General features: G+C 44.8%; 1 protein-coding gene across 4 annotated transcripts in view; it reads right to left on the reverse strand.

The window, feature by feature from the left end:
* SOBP (sine oculis binding protein homolog) overlaps window positions 1-17,675 on the reverse strand; it is a 158,668-nt gene that overhangs the window by 18,411 nt on the left and 122,582 nt on the right. For all 4 annotated transcript variants that reach the window (XM_057528007.1, XM_057528006.1, XM_057528009.1 and 1 more), the window contains one exon: window positions 1,110-3,050. In XM_057528007.1, the coding sequence (XP_057383990.1) occupies window positions 1,113-3,050 (1,938 nt within the window). In that variant the 3' untranslated portion in view covers window positions 1,110-1,112. The remainder of the gene's footprint in view (window positions 1-1,109; window positions 3,051-17,675) is intronic.

Raw genomic sequence — 17,675 nt, forward strand, 5'->3', positions numbered from 1 at the left:
TGATAAACTTCAGCAGAACATTAGCCTGTTTGCTGTCCTTGTGGACAGAGGAGAGTGCTCAGGCTCTGGGTCCAGCAGGCCTGAGTTGAATACCGGTTCCCTCACTTACCAGCTCTGATTTGGGCAACATCTCCAAGCCTTACTTTCCTCCTTGGTAAGACGCAGACGATGCTTATTCCACCAGGATTGTTGGGAGGATCAAACAAATGAGGTCACATCTGGCTACAGTGGGCAGCCATGCAGGCTAGTTTCCGTCCCCCTTACTGAAATTCTGGACTCGTTATTTATGGTTCACTTGGTATTAAGCAGGATTCCGGACCCTCCCCTGCCAGAGGTCAGAGATGTGCGCTCTCACCCATTTCAGTGATGTTGCCCTTTTCCCTGTCAAAGCCTCCCACTGCCTGGAGAGGTGAGCACCTCACCCACTGAGCTGCTGAGCCCCAAGAGGGGAGAAAGCAAAGCTGGTCTGTGATGTTGAGGCCCACCCTGGGAAATGCTGGTTGGTGACAAATGAAGGAAGAGATCCTATGAACACGAGCTGCTCCAACACCCTACCAGGCAAATGGGGCTTTGTGGCCTGGGTTCAGTTGGCATAGCATGTAAGAAGGTTAGATTTTATTCTCATCTTGCAAATGGAATCCCCTGGTTATTGAGAACATTTGGTGAATTAGGACATTCTGCCAGTGACTCTACCAGCTCCAGGAAGTGGCTCAGCTTGCCTTTTACCACAGTCCTGTAACCTCATGACTGAACATTTACTGGTCCCAAGTAATCTCTCCTTCCTCCCCACATCCTCTTCTACTTACAGGGATGAGCCTAATAATAAAAGTGTAATTAGTAGTGTTTCAATGCAGGTTCAAGAATTGGCTTTATCCTTAAGTGACCCTGGGCATGGCACTTACATGCTGTGACTCAGTTTCCTCATCTGTAAAATGGGAATGATGTTGGATCAAGATGATGATAGTGTGTGACCACACAAGGTGTACTGTAAAACACGTAAGGTAAAACCATGATTATCAATACAACTCTCTCGCGCGCCTCTGCCCTGTAAGAAGTAAGGAGGGGGTGCACTGACTCGTGTGGAGAAAAGCCCCGGTGTACATACAAACCTTTTACTTATTCTGATTTCTAATTCGGAGGCACCTCCTTTTGAGCGGAGGCTCCAGGTCCTCGGGCCCGGCGCTGAGCATGGGCGAGGAGATGATGCACGGCGCCATGGCAGTCTTCTCCGCGGGTTTTGGCACAGGCTGGATCACGCAGCCCGTCTTGGGCAGCATACGCAGAGCATACGCGTGGTCCTCGTCCGCGGGGTTATTAAGGTTCGGGTCTGACTTGTCGCCTCCCGCCAGGGCCTCCTCCCCTATCAGCTTTTTGGCCGCCTCCCCGTCCAGGTGGCAGTTGGAAGCACAGTTGTTCTCTTTGACGGACTCCAGCTCGCTCACCGCGGGCTCCTCCGGCGACAGCAGCTTCTTGGGGGGCGCGGGAGGCGGCGGTGGCTGGGGCTGCTCGGGCGGCGGCTCCGCGCCCTTGGCGCCCTCGGCGGCGGCGCCGCGCGTGCCGTTCACAATGACATTGCAGGCCGCGGCGGCCTCGGGGCCCGCGGGCGCGCCAGGGCCCGGGTCGCCGGCGGCGGGCGGGCTGCAGTGGCCATCCCTGCAGCCGCCGCAGGTCCTGCGCTCCGCGGCGCCCGGCTCGCGCTCCGCCTTGACGTGCGCGTGCAGCGCGCGGTGGATCACGTTGTGCAGCCGGGCCCGGTGGCCCACCGTCAGGTCGATGACACCGTCCTGCGGGCCCTGCAGCACGCCGGGGAAGCCGAGCTGGCCGCCCGCGCCCGGGGGGCTGCCGGCGCGCCGCGTCAGGTCCACCACCTCGCTCCGGCCGTGCTCCGCGGGCGCCAAGCTCAGGGCCTGGCCGGAGCAGCCGGGCGGTGAGTCCGCGGACTTGGACGAGCCCTGCTTGGAGTCCCGGGGCGACAGGGAGTGTCCGCCAGGCTTGCCTCCTGCCGCCGAGGAGTCGCCGGGGGCGCTCGGAATGAAGTTCTCCCCGTTGCTGGAAAATCCGTTGGGGGGTTTGGAATCATTGATGTGAGGGATGGGAATAGGGATGGGGATGGGCACGGGCAGGGGAACGATCACGGGGTATGGCACGAGCAAGGTGGGGGGCGGCACCAGCGGGGCGAGCGACGGCAGCCCGAAATTCATCATCTGGGGCACGGGCATCGGGCCATTTGGCATCATGCTCACTGGCGGGAAGGGGAGACTCGGCAAGGGCGCGCCCGGAGGTGGCGGGGGTAGCAGACCCGGAGGGTTCCCGGGCATGGTCGGGGTGCTCGGGGGGTGGATATGGGGCGACAGCATGGGCCGGTGCATGGGACTGGAAGTGGGGCCCAGGTTCCTGGGGCCGCCGGGCGGGGGCCCGATGCCGGGGAGCATGGGGTTGGAGAGAGGGCTGTTAGGGTTGGAGGCGTGGTGCGGCGGTCCGCGAATGAAGGGCGGGCGGATCTGCTGCATGATCTGCTGTTCCATGAAGATGGGCAGCGGTACCGGGCCGCGGTTGGTCATCACCATGGGAGGGCTGCGAGGCGGGACGCCGAGGGGAGGCCCGATGCTAGCAGGTGGCTGGACGGAGACAGGAGGGATGTTTGGAGTCTCGCTAATGGGCATGGACTTGGGCACTGGCGTAGGGATTTTAGTGACAGAGCAGTTGGCAGTGTCAGATGGAGAGACGGTGGTGGACACCGATGGGCCAGGGCCCTGGCTTTGGCCAGCTGCAGCCGCCGGGGAGGGGGCCTTCCTGCGAGCATCTGTTAGAGGGATATTCCAAGAGTCTGGAGTGAGCAGCTGCACCCCAGTGCCTTCTGCTTTATTTTCCATGGGAGGGTGTAATGTGCTGCACAGCCCAGCTGGAAGATTGGCCTGTGTCTCTTTGTAGAAAATGTCCATTTTGTACTGATTGAGACATTTTGCACTGCAGAACTGAAGCCTTCTTTCCCCGTCCCCAAAATCCAGGTATTCTTTTGTGTGTCTTATGTGCTTACACCAGTCACATACCTACAACACAGTAATAAAGAAGAAAAAAGTAAGGTAAACAATTTCCTTTGGTAGACAGCGTTTCATGTTTTACATGAAGCTTCTTTCAAACTTTATCATAATATTTCAAACAGGCGGAAGTGTTTCGTTCTAAAAGGTACAATTCTTAAATGTTTGTAAAACAATTTCTCTTTGGAAGCCAGAATTGCTTTATAAATATTAACTCTTCAGAATAGCAATTACCACCATCTCCTATTTTAAAAAAAGAAAAAGAAACTGTGTTATCCCATTTAAGCATGACTTTAAGGTAGATCTAACAAAAAAAGAGTACATATACCTGCCCACATAGTTTCACTGGTCAAAGAGGCTCATTGTACATGCAAATCTAAAGAGTTTTGGTGAGAAGAATTCTCCAGAAAGTTCAGTGGACTTTGAAATATAGACCCTTAAAATTCTCCTCATGCAAATTCACTTTACACTATTGACTGTTGGATAATGCAGTTGGAAGGGGTGTGCTGTGTTAACCAATAACACATAGCACTGAACATCATTATGTCTGGCTTCCAAGGAGAAACTTGGAATTAGTCATGAAGTCTGTGTGAGGTTTAGCTATTCCCAACCTGTGATGTTGCAGCAAGCTAGAATTATTTTTTGAGCTGTTTGCCCACTCTCTCTCAGTAGTCAGAATTTTTGGTGACATTTCTTGGCAGGCAGTCTTATTTAACAACTTTTCAAACACCAGAGAACGTTTTCCAAAAGTTTTTATGGCTTTTCCCCCCTTCAAATCTACTCCTGGCAAAAGAGAGACATCACCAAATTTATTTTAAAGTTGGGCTGCAGAACTAATTAAAGGCTGAGAGCTTTTCCCAACTGGAAATCACTAGACATCAAAGTTCAAAAAATAGTCATTCTCGGCTTCAGAAGCCATTACTTTGGAGAAATTATTGTGATTTCATTAACACATTAATTTTGTAACACCATCAGTTCTCACAGATGGTGAAGACATGATCTACAATTCAAATACGACTCTTGTTTGCACAAATGTCTTTCCTTCATATGGCATTTTAAACAAGAATTAATACGAGTAATCTTGCCATAGCTATAAACAGATAAACAGATGTCAAAATTTTCAATGGTTCTTTCAGTGCCTTACTTTTTTGACTGAACATTACATACACAATCTTTTTTTCTTTTTCTTTCTTTTTTTTTTTTTTTTTTTTTTTGGTCATTTCCTTAGCACTCAAGCCATATGGCAGCAGAGGAAGAATTGTGAAACACAGTGCGATGGTGAGTTCATTGAATTTGCTTCTCTCTTCAGTAAAGCCCTGGTTCCAGTATTGCTCTAAATGGAACCCTGTTTTTGTTGAGGAGAGAGTCTGTTGTTCTGTTGCTGGTGCATGTTGCTTTTTTAACTATGGTAAACTGATAGCATTAAAAGATGATAAATTTTAATAATGATTGGTCACATAAACAATGCAAAAACAACATATGCTGGGCATTTGATTACTCATCTCATTGAACTCTCAGCTTTCCTAGACTGTAAACAGTGGTGGCATGCTAGTATATGATTGTGAGTGTACACACTCGTGGCAGATGTAAGTCTGTTTGTGTAAATCCGCTCTTTTCCTTCTCACTTTTTTTCCCACTGATATCTGCAGGTGATATACTTGATGGTGTGAGACTGAATGACAAATACTTATTGGCACACATTAGCTTTTTGTTTAGTCTCATATGAAAATACACTTTCAAAATGCTTGTTGCAAAAAAAAAAATAAAATCAATGCTAAGATACTCCTGTGTTTCACTACAGTGTTTCAAGTTTCTCCAGAATTAAGAGGTTTTTTTTTTCATAGTTGAGATGTCTAGTTTACAAATAAGCACAGAATTGCCTCTGATGAGAAGAGACACACAGAATCTATCAGACTCTCAAAATTCTCATCTAGATAAAGGTTAAATAAACTAGTAGTGAAAACTTGATGCATGTAAGTTATTATTTTTAAAACCTGATCATTTTTTAAAAGTTAATGTATAATGACATGACATTTAAATTCCAATATGAAATAAAGCCACCTGATTCTGTTTCAATATTAGGCATCCATAGGGAGCCTAAAATGTAAACTTTTAAGCTTGAAGTGAAGGATCAAATATAGCTTCTTTAATTATGAACTAAAAAAAATTATCAATGAATTAAGCTAATTAAAAAAATATACCAAATTTTCTGGCATATTTCTTTTGGATCGTATTTTTTAACCATAAGGGGAAAGAGTTTTCTGAAATCCTTAATTGGTCTTCAAATTGCCAGATTGAATTATTTGCCTCCAGAGGATTCCTCTGTTTCCTCAAGCTAAATAAATATTTTCAAGTAGAGTCACAAAAAATAATCTAAATATAACTTAAATGTTCTCCCTTCACTTCCTTCACTTTCAGTAATTCATTGACGAATAAGGAATGCTAACAGATCTATCCCAATTATACAATGAGGATTCTCCACCATATTTTATCTATTTCACATAAAAAGAATTACAGACATCAAAGTTTGAAGCAAATTCTATTTCATACAATGTTCCAGTTAAAGCAAAAGCCTAATGGTTACCCTACTTGATTTTCTGCAGCATCCCACAGTGTTTAGGTAATAGTGTGACAGTTTATGACAATCTCATTTTGGGTAAGGAGTGTGAATGTGTGTGTATCCTTGTCTTATTACATTTCAATTCCGAACACTAGTCTAAAAATACAATAAGGCAATCTTTCTGGTGAAGCAAAAAATTATTTGGGAAAAAAATTGTCACTTAAGAAATAATGACTCATGTCTGTCTTACAGGACACATCGTTTAAGGCTAGGTCAATGCATTTATGGCACAAATGGCTGTATCATGTGAAGCAATAAAACGCAGCACATCATTCATTCTACATCTAACTAATACACTTCTAGTAATTAAAGATTTCATCATAAGAGCCTGAGCTGATTACTTAAGATGTGGTAGTTAGGTGAAAATATATACTGTAGATCTTTCTCTTTAATAAAAGAACATTTGCATATCCATGAACTACACAGCATGTGTCTCATGAACTATGGTTTTTCTGAACTGTGGTGTTATGGGGTATTCTTCCCATCTTTTTTCCACAGACGGCTTTAATTTTTTTTTTTAACTTTTTGAGGCATTATTTTTTCCCTCATTATGCCAAGAAGTACCAAAATTCCTTCAGATATTTTAGAAGATAAAGACTAAGAAGTGCAGAGCTCAACTCACTGGGCTCTGGAATGATTTCCCCCTAATTCCACCCGGCTTTGTTTCTGTTGGAATCTGGCCTCTTTGGTTCCACTTCTCTCCCTAACAGGTCCCAGATTGGACGGAGCTGAGGCTGAAGCTGTTTTAACGATGGCAATCTGGGGACAGAACAATCAGCTAATGCGAGGCTATTGAGCGAGACAGCTGAAATGCTTCGTATCACAAATACATAATGTATCACCGGGAAGACAAAAAGATCACAAAGGAGATAAACAAATGCGTATTCCATTCAGCCCTATAACAGCAGTCCTCAAAAAGATTAAGTTTACCTTCCTGGGATGTGTCCAATTCTAAACAACAGAATGAACATTTCCTTTAGTCCATTTAGAGTATTTATATTTTGGTGGCTGACTGCCAGGGTAGTACTTATAAGCTCAGTGGCCTGATGGATTCACTCCTTTCCTGTGAAATAAATGTGGCAACCTACACCGCTAAACTGCTCAAAAGACACTGCCTCAGCAGAAATATCACTTGCTCTTGATATAAGAAAACTGAAAGGCAGGACTTCTGGTTCCTATAACTCTTTCCATCTTGTATTTCCCCTGGAAAGAAAGAAAGCTATTCATGTTGGCAACTGAGCCTTTATATAAACGTCCAAAGTCAAAGCCAAAGTATGCCATGAGGTTACCCACATGGGCACGATATATACACTCTGCTGGGCTTAGAAGAAGATTCGGGTGATCAGGGAGGGAGACAGGGTTCCTAATTAACACACATTAATCAGCTGTCAGCTGTGGGAATGAACTTCATCCTTCAATGGAACCCATCCACCGCTGCCTTCTGAGTGGTAACCTGGCATCAGGCAATATTTCATTAAGAAACTCTTTTGCTGAAATCTTTCTTATCTGGGCAAAGGCATTTGCAGCAGTGGAACAGTAAAAAGATATTAGCAATCTCTTGAATGCCATCAACAATCTGAAAAACAAAACAAAATCTTCGCATGCTCCTGACTTTTCACGAATACAGCACCCATGTAACAGCTCAGAAGTTGTAGCCCCTTATCCAAAATTGGAGCTTGCCATAAGAGGCTGGTTCTCTAGATCTTGGCCTGTTAAATATGGCATTGATCTTGCAGTCCAGGGCAGCTCAAAAAATCATGAGCTCACCTAAGAGTGAAGCAAAGGAGGCTGGAGAGACATGGATAGGGGTGATCAGTGTTTTGAAGGGTTTGGGTCTGCCTTACCTATAGATAGTCACCTCATAGGCATGAGTTGAGGGCCTCAGACTGATCCCACCTGAATACTTGCTTCCAGCTCGACCCTGCAGTCCCATGGCCCCAGCATCAACTGTTCCTTTGGGTTTAGACTCTGCCTCCATCAGGGCCCTAATTCGGTGCACTTGGGCAGCAAAGGATGCTATAGAAAGCACATTTGATTTGGAATCAGAAGATGTGGGCTCCATCATTCTCTCTTATGAAAATCTCAGCTTCAGTTTCTTCCTCTGAAATGGAGCTAATAGTAGTAACAAGCAACGCTGGTGTGCTGGGCATATCAGTAACCTTGTTGCATAGAGTAATTTTTCAGTTCCTAGCCTGCCTCCCTCATGGTTGCCGATTTCCCAGGAACATTCCATAGGTTTAAGTTCAGTTTAACTTAATGGGAGGATGTTTTTCTGGCAGTGTGAGGAGGAAAAGGGAGGTTTTCATCTAGGCTTTCCTAGGAGTCTGCATGTCTTTGAGACACGGGCAAACACATGCTGAACCTCACAGACTCCAGCCCCCATCCCACATCCTGCCGTCCCAGGGGTGACAGAGGGACTAACCAGATGACAGGCCTACGTGCATCCCAGCTGCCCAACATCCTGGGAAGGCTCTATTCAGCTCCTGCTGAGCCCACTTTTTCCAAGGCCAGTCACTCTCTAATTCAGGTGAAAGCTTGATAAAGCAGCATGGCTGCTTGGAAATGAGTGTTAGAACCATTAAGATGAATAATTCCTCTTAGGCTCAACTTCTGTTTGAACAGTAGAAGCCATAAACTGTACTATTCATGTTTTATTAAAAAACAGAGCTGATGAACGATCTGCTTGACTCATTACATGGCAGAACTATCTTCCAAAGGAAGGGCCAGAAGCCACAGTATCACATGCCTTGAAGACAGGCTGACCCAAGCCCGGCATGGCAGAATGCGTGCGAGGGCGAGTCCCCACAGAGCGGTGCACCAAACTCTGATGGGGGGACCAAGTTCACCATTCCAAGTTTCCTTGCAAAGTTGGGTTACAGTGAAGGAAGGAAAAAGATGACCTAGCCTTAGACGTGCACAGCTACACAGAAATCAGGAGCGGGATTTAGAATGAGCAAGGGCTGTTTTTTTTTTTTAAGCCAATTCATGGAGAAGTTCATTTGCAAAATAAACTTTCTGCAGGTTTAGATTCCAACGTGATGATGTTTGCTACACAGTTCCTTTTGTTTAAGGGTCTTATTTGGTTTTTTGTTTTGCTTTGCAGTTTGGCTTTCTCTCTCTCTCTCTCTCTCTCCCCTCACATAGGATTTGGAACTCAAGGAGAGACTAACAAGCATCTTTGTTAGAACTGAACATCTCATTAGAATGCTGCCCTGTAGGAACTTTATACCATGACTCAAGTACTACTTATAAGTTAAGCTGGATTTCAGAAACCTTGGGCCAGGTCACCAGGGCAGATCCTTCTCTTTCACACGTGCCATGAGCTCTGAAATGCAGAGCAGAGACGGGCTTGGTTTCCAGAATTTCAATGAGCGTTGACAAATGGCTCCTTACTGACCCAAGTCTCTGTTTCTACAGCCAAAGCAAGAGATGGAGTCCTGGACTGTATTCCATGACCGAGGCTCCATCCTCACAGCCAAACACATGATTCAGAAGAAGGTGACGTTTCCCTTTGTTCTGACATATTCGGTCACCTAAGTGTATTAGTGTATCATCACAAAACTCTCCACTTCATTTAAACTGGATAAATGCAGCTTACCTCTTCTTAACACAGGTCACCCAGACGGAAACTGAAAAACTCAAACATTGGAAAATCTGATCCACCTGATGCCAAATGTTTGCCTCTCTGTTTTCCAGTTCTGTGGCCGTGAAAGGACACAGAAGTAGCCCAGGAGATCTCAGAGCAATGAAAGTTAGCCCTGAAGGGAACCTCAGAGATCATCTAGTCCACTCCTCCAGCCTCCAGCTCCTGGCGGGGCAGGTACTTAACCACGCTGAGCCACAGGTGCTCAGCTGTAAACTGAGATCATCCATAGTGACGCACTGCCCAGGAAACACGTGAGGAAGAAAGAACCAGCAAGTGATTGCAGACTTGGAAAACGTGCCCCATAAAAGCAGAGAGCCATGTCCTACCCCATGCCCCATTGAAACGCTGCTGCCATGCCCCGTGACTCGATTTTCTCTCTCCTTTTTATCAACTCCAGGTATTCTGTGACCTGCCCTGAAAATTTTGCCATCACATAATCCAATTTATTCATTCACTGAGGGCCCACCCTGTGTCAGGCACTGAGCCAGGAACCAGGGATATGAGTTAAGTAAGATGCGTCCCCTGCCCTCATACAGCTTAGCATCTACAGCAGGAAACAGGAGGCCTGCAGCATTTTGTTTTGTTTTTACTGAACCATCCTTGCTTCAAACTGAAGCTTGAGAAAAACTGAGCTTCTATTTGTAATGCTTTTATTTTTTCAAAGTAAGTACTGAGCTGTGCTCAAGAAGGCACTGAACTGTGAAACAATGGGAAAGATTCAGCACCTGCCCTCAAGAAACTCAAAATCTGTCTATTAACAGTCATGGGAGAAACTTGCATGCACTTCCTGTCCCCAGATTTCTTCTAAATGCAACGAACAGTTTTTAACTAAAAAACAGTCTTAATATTTTACTGTCTCAATATCTAACTCCCCTTTGCTCTTCTAACCCTGTGACTCCTCTTTTTTCAAATGTATATCTGAATCTTTTTTCAGATGTATATTTACCTTGGTTATTGTAACTCTCCTTGTTTTCAAAATAGATATCTGAATCTCTTTTCAAATGTGTCTTTGATCTCCTTTATCATTACTTGCTGTTTTCTAAATGCATACTTGAATATTTGAAGTTCATTATGTGTGACTATAAGAGCCCTCTCTCTGTCTGAAAAAACTGTAGGGAGGGACCTTGGGTTGTACCTGTGTATAAAGGGAGCGCCACCAAAGTGATGTGTTAAAAAAGTGAAGTGTACTAATTATCTGGCTTCTTTTTATCTGTGGTCACTCACCTCATTTCTTCCTTCACACAGGCTTTTTAGAAAATGGCAAAAATCATATTTCAAAACACATGGCTTTAATTCCACAACACAGCTAATCGTACATCAATAATAGGACTTTTTGGAAGGACTGCTATTATTATCTGTGATATTTGAAACAGTCTCTTTTTTTCAAGGGATTTTATTTGAATCTGCCTCCCAGCCTCCTCATCCACCCAGGCTGTGTCTTGGCATCAGCGATGAGAAGCGCCACTGAAATGCCATAGGACCAAGGCTGTGTGTATGCAGGTGGTCCAGGTCAAGGGCGCTGCTAGGCAGAATTCACGGCTCCTCAGCTCCCTCTCTGGCGCTTCTCAAAGGCTCGCAGCTGCTCCTAGTGACTCTCATTGATTTACCAACTATATAGTGATTGCTTGAAATCTGCCAGACACCTGGCAAAGGGCTTCACCTGCAATGCTTCATTCAATCCCCTTTTAGCAGTCTTGAACATTTCTGTGCTCCTGGTTTCCAGACTGAACCAGCTCCTACCTGTGGATGCCAGGATTGCCCCACTTCAGCCCCTGGTGTCCATTGCTGCCCAGTCCTCAAATCTCTCCAGGACACTCCAACAAAGGTTATGGCTTTTATTACAGTGCCTACTGGAAGCCCCAATTTGATGTGATAATAATAGATCATACGAGTAACAATAGCTTGCATTATTTAAGGACTAGTAACCATGCTAAGCATGTTACATGGATTACCTCTTTTAATCTCCACAAGTACCTTAGCATATAGATCACTGGGGTTTAAATAACTTGTCCAAGATTACCTATGCAGATAAGAGATGGCAGATCCAGATTCTAACTTAGATGTGTCTGGCTTCAAAGCCCATACTGCCCCACTATCTCAAGGACTTTGGCATTTTCCTTTAAAACTACAGAAGTAAGATGACTGACTAATACAGGCACACCTCCCTCGTTTGCACTTCTCAGATATTGTGTTTTTTACAAATTGAAGGTTGGTGGCAACCCTACATTGAACAAGTCTATCAGTGAGCAATGGTATTTGCTCACTTTGTGTCTCTGTGTCACATTGTGGTAATTCTCACAATATTTCTAACTTTTTCATCATTTTATGTTTGTTATGGTGATCTGTCATCAGTGATTTTTGATGTTACTCTTGCGAAAAGATTAAAGCTAGCATTTTTCAGCAATAAAGTATTTTTTAATTAAGGTATGTACATTACTTTAGACATAGTGCTATTGCACACTTAGACTACAGCATAGTTTAAACATAACTTTTATATGTAGTGGGAAACCAAAAAATTCATGTGACTCACTTTACTAGTATATTTGCTTTTTTTTTCAGTGGCTTGAAACCAAATCCGTAATATCTCCGAGGTATGTCTGTATTTGATAATAGCTTTGTTTTGAAATTTCAGAATTACAGACACTTAGACCTCTAAGGAACTTCATGGGTCAAGCCCAACCTATCTCCCCCAGCAAACGTGGGTTTGCTTCTACACAGATGGTCTTCTTGGTGCCCCTCATCTTCCTACGACAGGGAGACCATCCTGATTCATCCACACAGCCAAAGAGTGAATCCCACAAAGGTGATCTTTCTAAAGAGGGTTGCAATATAGTGCAGAGTCCTACGCAGCCTGTTTTGTTGTCGGACAGCTTTGAGTGTCAGAAAGTTTAACCATGCAATGTCCCTGTCACTTCCACCCATTGATAGTAGTTCTGTTCGCCAGGGTCTCTCAGCACAGGTCAACTCCTCTTCCAAAGCTCAGCCTTTCAAATACTTAAAAAGAGCCATCTTATTTTCCCCAGATTTTTATTTTTAAACCTCCCCAGTTCCTGCACCCATTCCCCAGGGACAAGTTCCCAGAGCCCTCCTATCCTGTCTGTCCTCCTGTGTCTTTTACCCAGGCATATACTTCACCTTGGTAATGCCCCTCATAGAGGGTGGGGTCCAGAACAGAACGCAGCAGCCTGACCAGCATCGAGTCCAGGGAACTCTCCCCTCCCTCACATGGAACACGGCAGCTCCACTAACGCCACCCTAGAACACATGTGCTTTTTTAGCAGTCGTATCCCGCTGTTAGGTATTGCTTTTTCAAAACAAACATTTATTGAATGTCTGTTATGTACTAAGCCCGAAGCTTTCACTGATCTCCTTTAATTCTGACAACAAACTTGTAAAGGAGCTACTGTTTTTCCCATTTTGCTTGAAGATAAGAAAACAAATGTTCAAAGAAATGATGTGGTTTCCCTAAGGTCTCACAGCCTACAAATAATGGAGCCAGGATCCAGATCAGAACTTCCGACCCATCCTTTTTTCACTCTACCATGCTGCATGCTTCACTCTGAGTTTCTGGTCAACCAAAACCTTTTTCTTGAAAGTGCTTATCAACCACTTGTTTAATGATATATTCAAGGCCTTTTGAGGGTAAGCCATCAAGCCTACTGGTCTAGAGTTTCAGAAATCAGAAACCCTTTCCCAATTTTGAAATTTTAGTCCATTTCTGTCTTTTTGAAAACCTCTTCCATTCATCATGATAGAACAAAGATTATCCCAAAGTAAATATGAAATTATCCTCAAATTCCCTCCAAGAGGCAGGGAGAGCTAAATTTGGTGAGTGTAGCAGGTGCTCTCTGCCTATCTCTTTGCCCCCAGTGTGGGATTCATAGTTTTCTTTATGGTTTCTGTTACCCTTTCCAGTATAAAGCGCATTCTCTTTATGGAGACAATGGGGAAAAAAACAAATAAAAGTTGCCCAGCCTTGTCTTCTCATCCTCTTTTGTTAAACACTACACCATTTGCTCTAAACACTGATCTCTCCAATTCTGCTTCTTGCTTCTTCCATGAGCATAGCCCTAATACTTCCTTTAATTACCTTGGGCAGTTCCCCCAAGGGTTTATCCCTTCATGCACCCTTGCCTTCCTGACACAATATTCATTTTCAGAATTTCCCGCCCTCCATTTTGCCCTCCCCACCCCCACAAACTACACCGAGCCTCTGATTTGGGGAACAAATCAACCTTCCTTGGATTAAAAATGTCTGCTTATCCAAATTCTAGGGAACATGGTTGATCATATCCATGCACATCCCAAGATGGTTGTGTCAATTCTTCTTTCCATCCACACACCAAGCTGCTCTCCCCTGTATTAATCAATATGGTGGTCAAAGTAGGATTCCTCTCACAGCTTCTCCACCTTCTCAGAACTATGCACAAGGCATGGGAAGGAGGATCAATCGCTCTGTTTCTAACAGAATAGTATTCTTAGCAGATGTCTAGGTAAATGGCCCCATATCTTGCTTAATTGCTAATTAATCTATTTTCAGTATCTACTTCATATTTTGTACTCAATTACCACCACCCCCCGCCAAGTAATTCTTTTGATGTTTCCTTTTATTTTCTTAAAATTCCCACCTTGTATTTCCCCTCAGGTGCATGGATTGCCATACAAGGATATATTTTCCAGAATTTTACGCACCTACTAGATATGTTGGTGGGATATGGTGTTTTACATTTTAGTTCTATATGTCCTCTCTCATCTAGGCATTAACCCCCCTCCAAGTCTCAGTGGTATCTCCAAGATCATTTTTATCTTTTTGTGCCCACAACCCAGGGTAACTTGGTCATTCCCACTCTTTGCATTGGTAGAAAGATGTCAGAAGCCATTGTTTGTTCCTGCTTGTGACTTTATTTACTCTTGAAAGGGACTGGCCCCTTTTTCATTATCCCATCTCCTCCTGTGTCATATCTGCTGCCTTCACTGGGTCCAGTTTTACAGGTTTAAAAGAGAGCCAACTGGTTTAACTAAACTCTTATTTACTCATTCTTTTATTAAATCTCAGTTATTAAAAACAAAGAGGAAATTCACTACTATGAAATTTCCTATGATGCATACTTCAAAATCAAAAGCACACCACAAAAATAAAACCCAGAAACCCAAATCAGCAAAACACTTGACCCCCATATTCTCTCCACTGTGTTTCCAAGGGCTTGTAGAGTGTTTGACAGTAACATAATTGCAATAATGAGGAGACTTGCCGGCCAGGTTGTGGTCTTAAGCTCACGGATGTTTTAGCCCTAGGCTCAGCTTCAGGCCAGCACCAGTCGCCCGGGCCAGAGTCACCAATGGAATCCCTTATGCTCAGTTACACACAAATGTGACATTTATGGCATCTGGTGCACAATGCTACCAATTCAAAAGGCCCAGAGTACTGGGCTCAAAAACTTGGGGAAAAGAAATAATTTAGGCTATCTGCTGACTTTTTAGTTAATTAAAACCAGTGTGAGAGCACCTACTTAGTGACAGTTTGTTAGGTATCTGTGAGGGATATGCTGGACTGCTTCCAACTTCAGATCCCCATGTTGGTTCCTTTGTCTCTGAAAAGCTTCCTGGATGTTTGTGGACCGTAGGCTTGCCTAGTTCTCTTCCATCTTTGTTCCATGAATGCAGCCACCCTGCTGAGCTAACTACTTAACTGAAAGCCAACACTCCACTAATGCTAGATTCTCCACTGAGCACCCCTCTTACGATTCCATCCTCATAAGCAAATCCTGGGTTAGCTCCACCCAATCTCCCCACCCAGGCTGAATGTCTGAAGTGCTAAATGGTATGAAGCAAGACAATCTGGGACAAAGATATGTAATTCGTATATGTTTAAACACATCTGTTATTTCTATAACTCCTTTCTTCCAGTAAATTCAAGTGGTGCAAAAGACACTATCACAATACCACTCACCAAAAGTCTGTAAAGAGATCAGCAGCCAGGTAACAGACCTTATTTTAGAGATAAGGAAATTAAGACTAGCAACAATTATATATCCATAATCAGTATTTGGGTAAAAGCCCCCATCTCATAACCCGTGTATGACTAACTACATCATTCTTTGGTCTCCTCTGAAGAAAGGAAATGAAATGGAAAAGGATCCTACCTTTTGACCCACTGTACAACTGGACTATTGGGTCCTAGGTGAAAAGAGAAATGAGTATGATGCACTGCCTAATCCAAGTAGCCTGTACAATGGACCTCAGATCTGGTACGATACAAAAGAAGGGTATACGAGGGGATAATCGAAATATGTGAGGCTGAGCCTCTCTTCTAGTGCTTAGTATCTAAGAGTGAAAGAACAGGCGTCACTGGATATATTGTGTTATATCAAGGCACGCCCTTGGTATGGACTGGCATGTCCAGAAGTGGGGAGGAACAGGAAAGGGGAGAAGGAGGAGGAGAAAAAAAAAATGGTGTAGGAACTACCTGTGTATCAGAACAGAAGCCATCAGGCGCTAAGTGCCTGCTATGGCCACTGCCCGCTGCTTTCCTGCCCTTAGCAGACCGGACTCAAGGATACCTCAAGACCTGGGGTGGGGACTCTGCCTAACAGGGACAAAGCAATGCAACAAGCCAATCAGGTTTTCTTCTCTGGTGAGTTGGGAATCAAGATGACCTCAAGAGACTAAGTAGTGGTGGGAACAGTGGCCGTGGGCAGAAAGCCAGAGGACCACAGAGGACAGGCAGTAAGCAGAAGCGCCGGGGCAGCACAGGTGGTGAGGCAGAGTGGAGAGGAGAGGGCTGGAAGTGGCACGACCGGAAGTCACGCAGCAGGAGTTGCAGGTCCTCCGAGGCCGTGTGCTAGAGCAGGAAGCAATGGTGTCTACTCCTTGGGGGCAAAAAGACAGTCCCATTGCCCAGTTCTTAGCACTGTGGGGCCACCTTTGCTGCCAGAACAATTGCCCAGGCTCCAGGAAGATGGGCAGCAATGGCTAGTCCTGCCTTGCTTGTTTCCTTGAGCTTCTATATAGCGAGCCTCCAACTTCAGGGAGACCAAGAATCTAACCCAGCTTTACAAACCTTCTCCACTTTAATCCTGACCACGGCCCTTTCCGGTATTACTCTATATTAAAAGATGAGGACAATCTGGGAAGGGTCAGGGACTTCAAAGTCCTTCCTGATCCCACACTACTTCCTCCTGTGGTTAAGGGTCTCCTTGTGGCATCATCCTACCATGTACCCTGCTGTGGGTGTGGGGTGCCCAGGGCAGCCTCGGCCCAGGAAAGCAGGAAGGTGACACCAGGATATGCCTCTTACACAGACCTCTTTACACCAGCACTATTTCTGAGGGTCACCACAGAAAGGAAATGTGACTGCCACATCAGGTCCTTGCCTGTTCCTAATTCCACTGCAAACCCTGCTCCCCTTCTCATTGACTACTCCTGTCCCAAATCTATCGCCTACAGGGGATCCTGAGAAACACCAGTCCCATCAGTGTTCTGCCCCTAAAAAAGGATTCCATGGTCAAATGAGTTTGGGAAAAGTTGCACACCCTATGCTCCTCTGGAAGATTCTCATTGCACATTGCCATATTTAAGCCGCTGAGAAGTTCTGCAGAAAAGAAACATTTAACTTCAGTAATCCAGAGTTTCCTCAACTTTCCAAAAATAGAAATCTTTTTTTTTTTTTTCCCTAGTAGGATCCTGTAGAAAATCACTTTGGAAAATGCTACTGTAATGATTTGGATGCCTGTAAGACAGAGCCAGGAAACCTAGGCCTTAACATTTTTCGTTTGCTTAAAGCTTTCCTCTGTGGTACCGGGCCTGGGCCTCTACACCCCAGAGCACTGTCTTGCACATGGTAAGGCTTCCCACGTGCAACTGTTGGTTGTTTTCCGAATTGTAAGAGAAGGCGAAGGTGATTCCCATGCCTTTGCCCTTCCACATGTTCACAGGCTCTGCCCTGCTGGGAATCAAGGTTACTCGTCCCCTTGCAGCCCTTTTCTCAGCCCTACAGCTCCCTCCTCCCCTCTCATCAGCTTCCTGTGTTCATCGAGGTCTGGACCCTATTACATTTCACCCTGTGGTTTCAGCTTCTGCAGTCACTACAAACTCAATTTCTGTCCTCTCAGTTCTGGTTACCCCACACAGCCCGCCAGCCCACAGGATGTCATGAATACTGTTACCTCTCGTGTGACCTTCCAAACCCTGAAGCTCCACCCAAGAGCATTTTAGGTCACACCACTGCATTTTCTGCATTATAGATGAATGCATGAGCATCTCATGGGAATCGAGGCTCCACAATCGAGGGGGCAAACTCTTAGAGCACAGCAACAAGAAAAACAAATGGCCTACCAGTATTTTCATATTCATATACAAAGGAACATCCTTA

Source organism: Balaenoptera acutorostrata, chromosome 14 (genome assembly GCF_949987535.1).
Source record: "Balaenoptera acutorostrata chromosome 14, mBalAcu1.1, whole genome shotgun sequence".
Lineage (NCBI taxonomy): Eukaryota > Metazoa > Chordata > Mammalia > Artiodactyla > Balaenopteridae > Balaenoptera > Balaenoptera acutorostrata.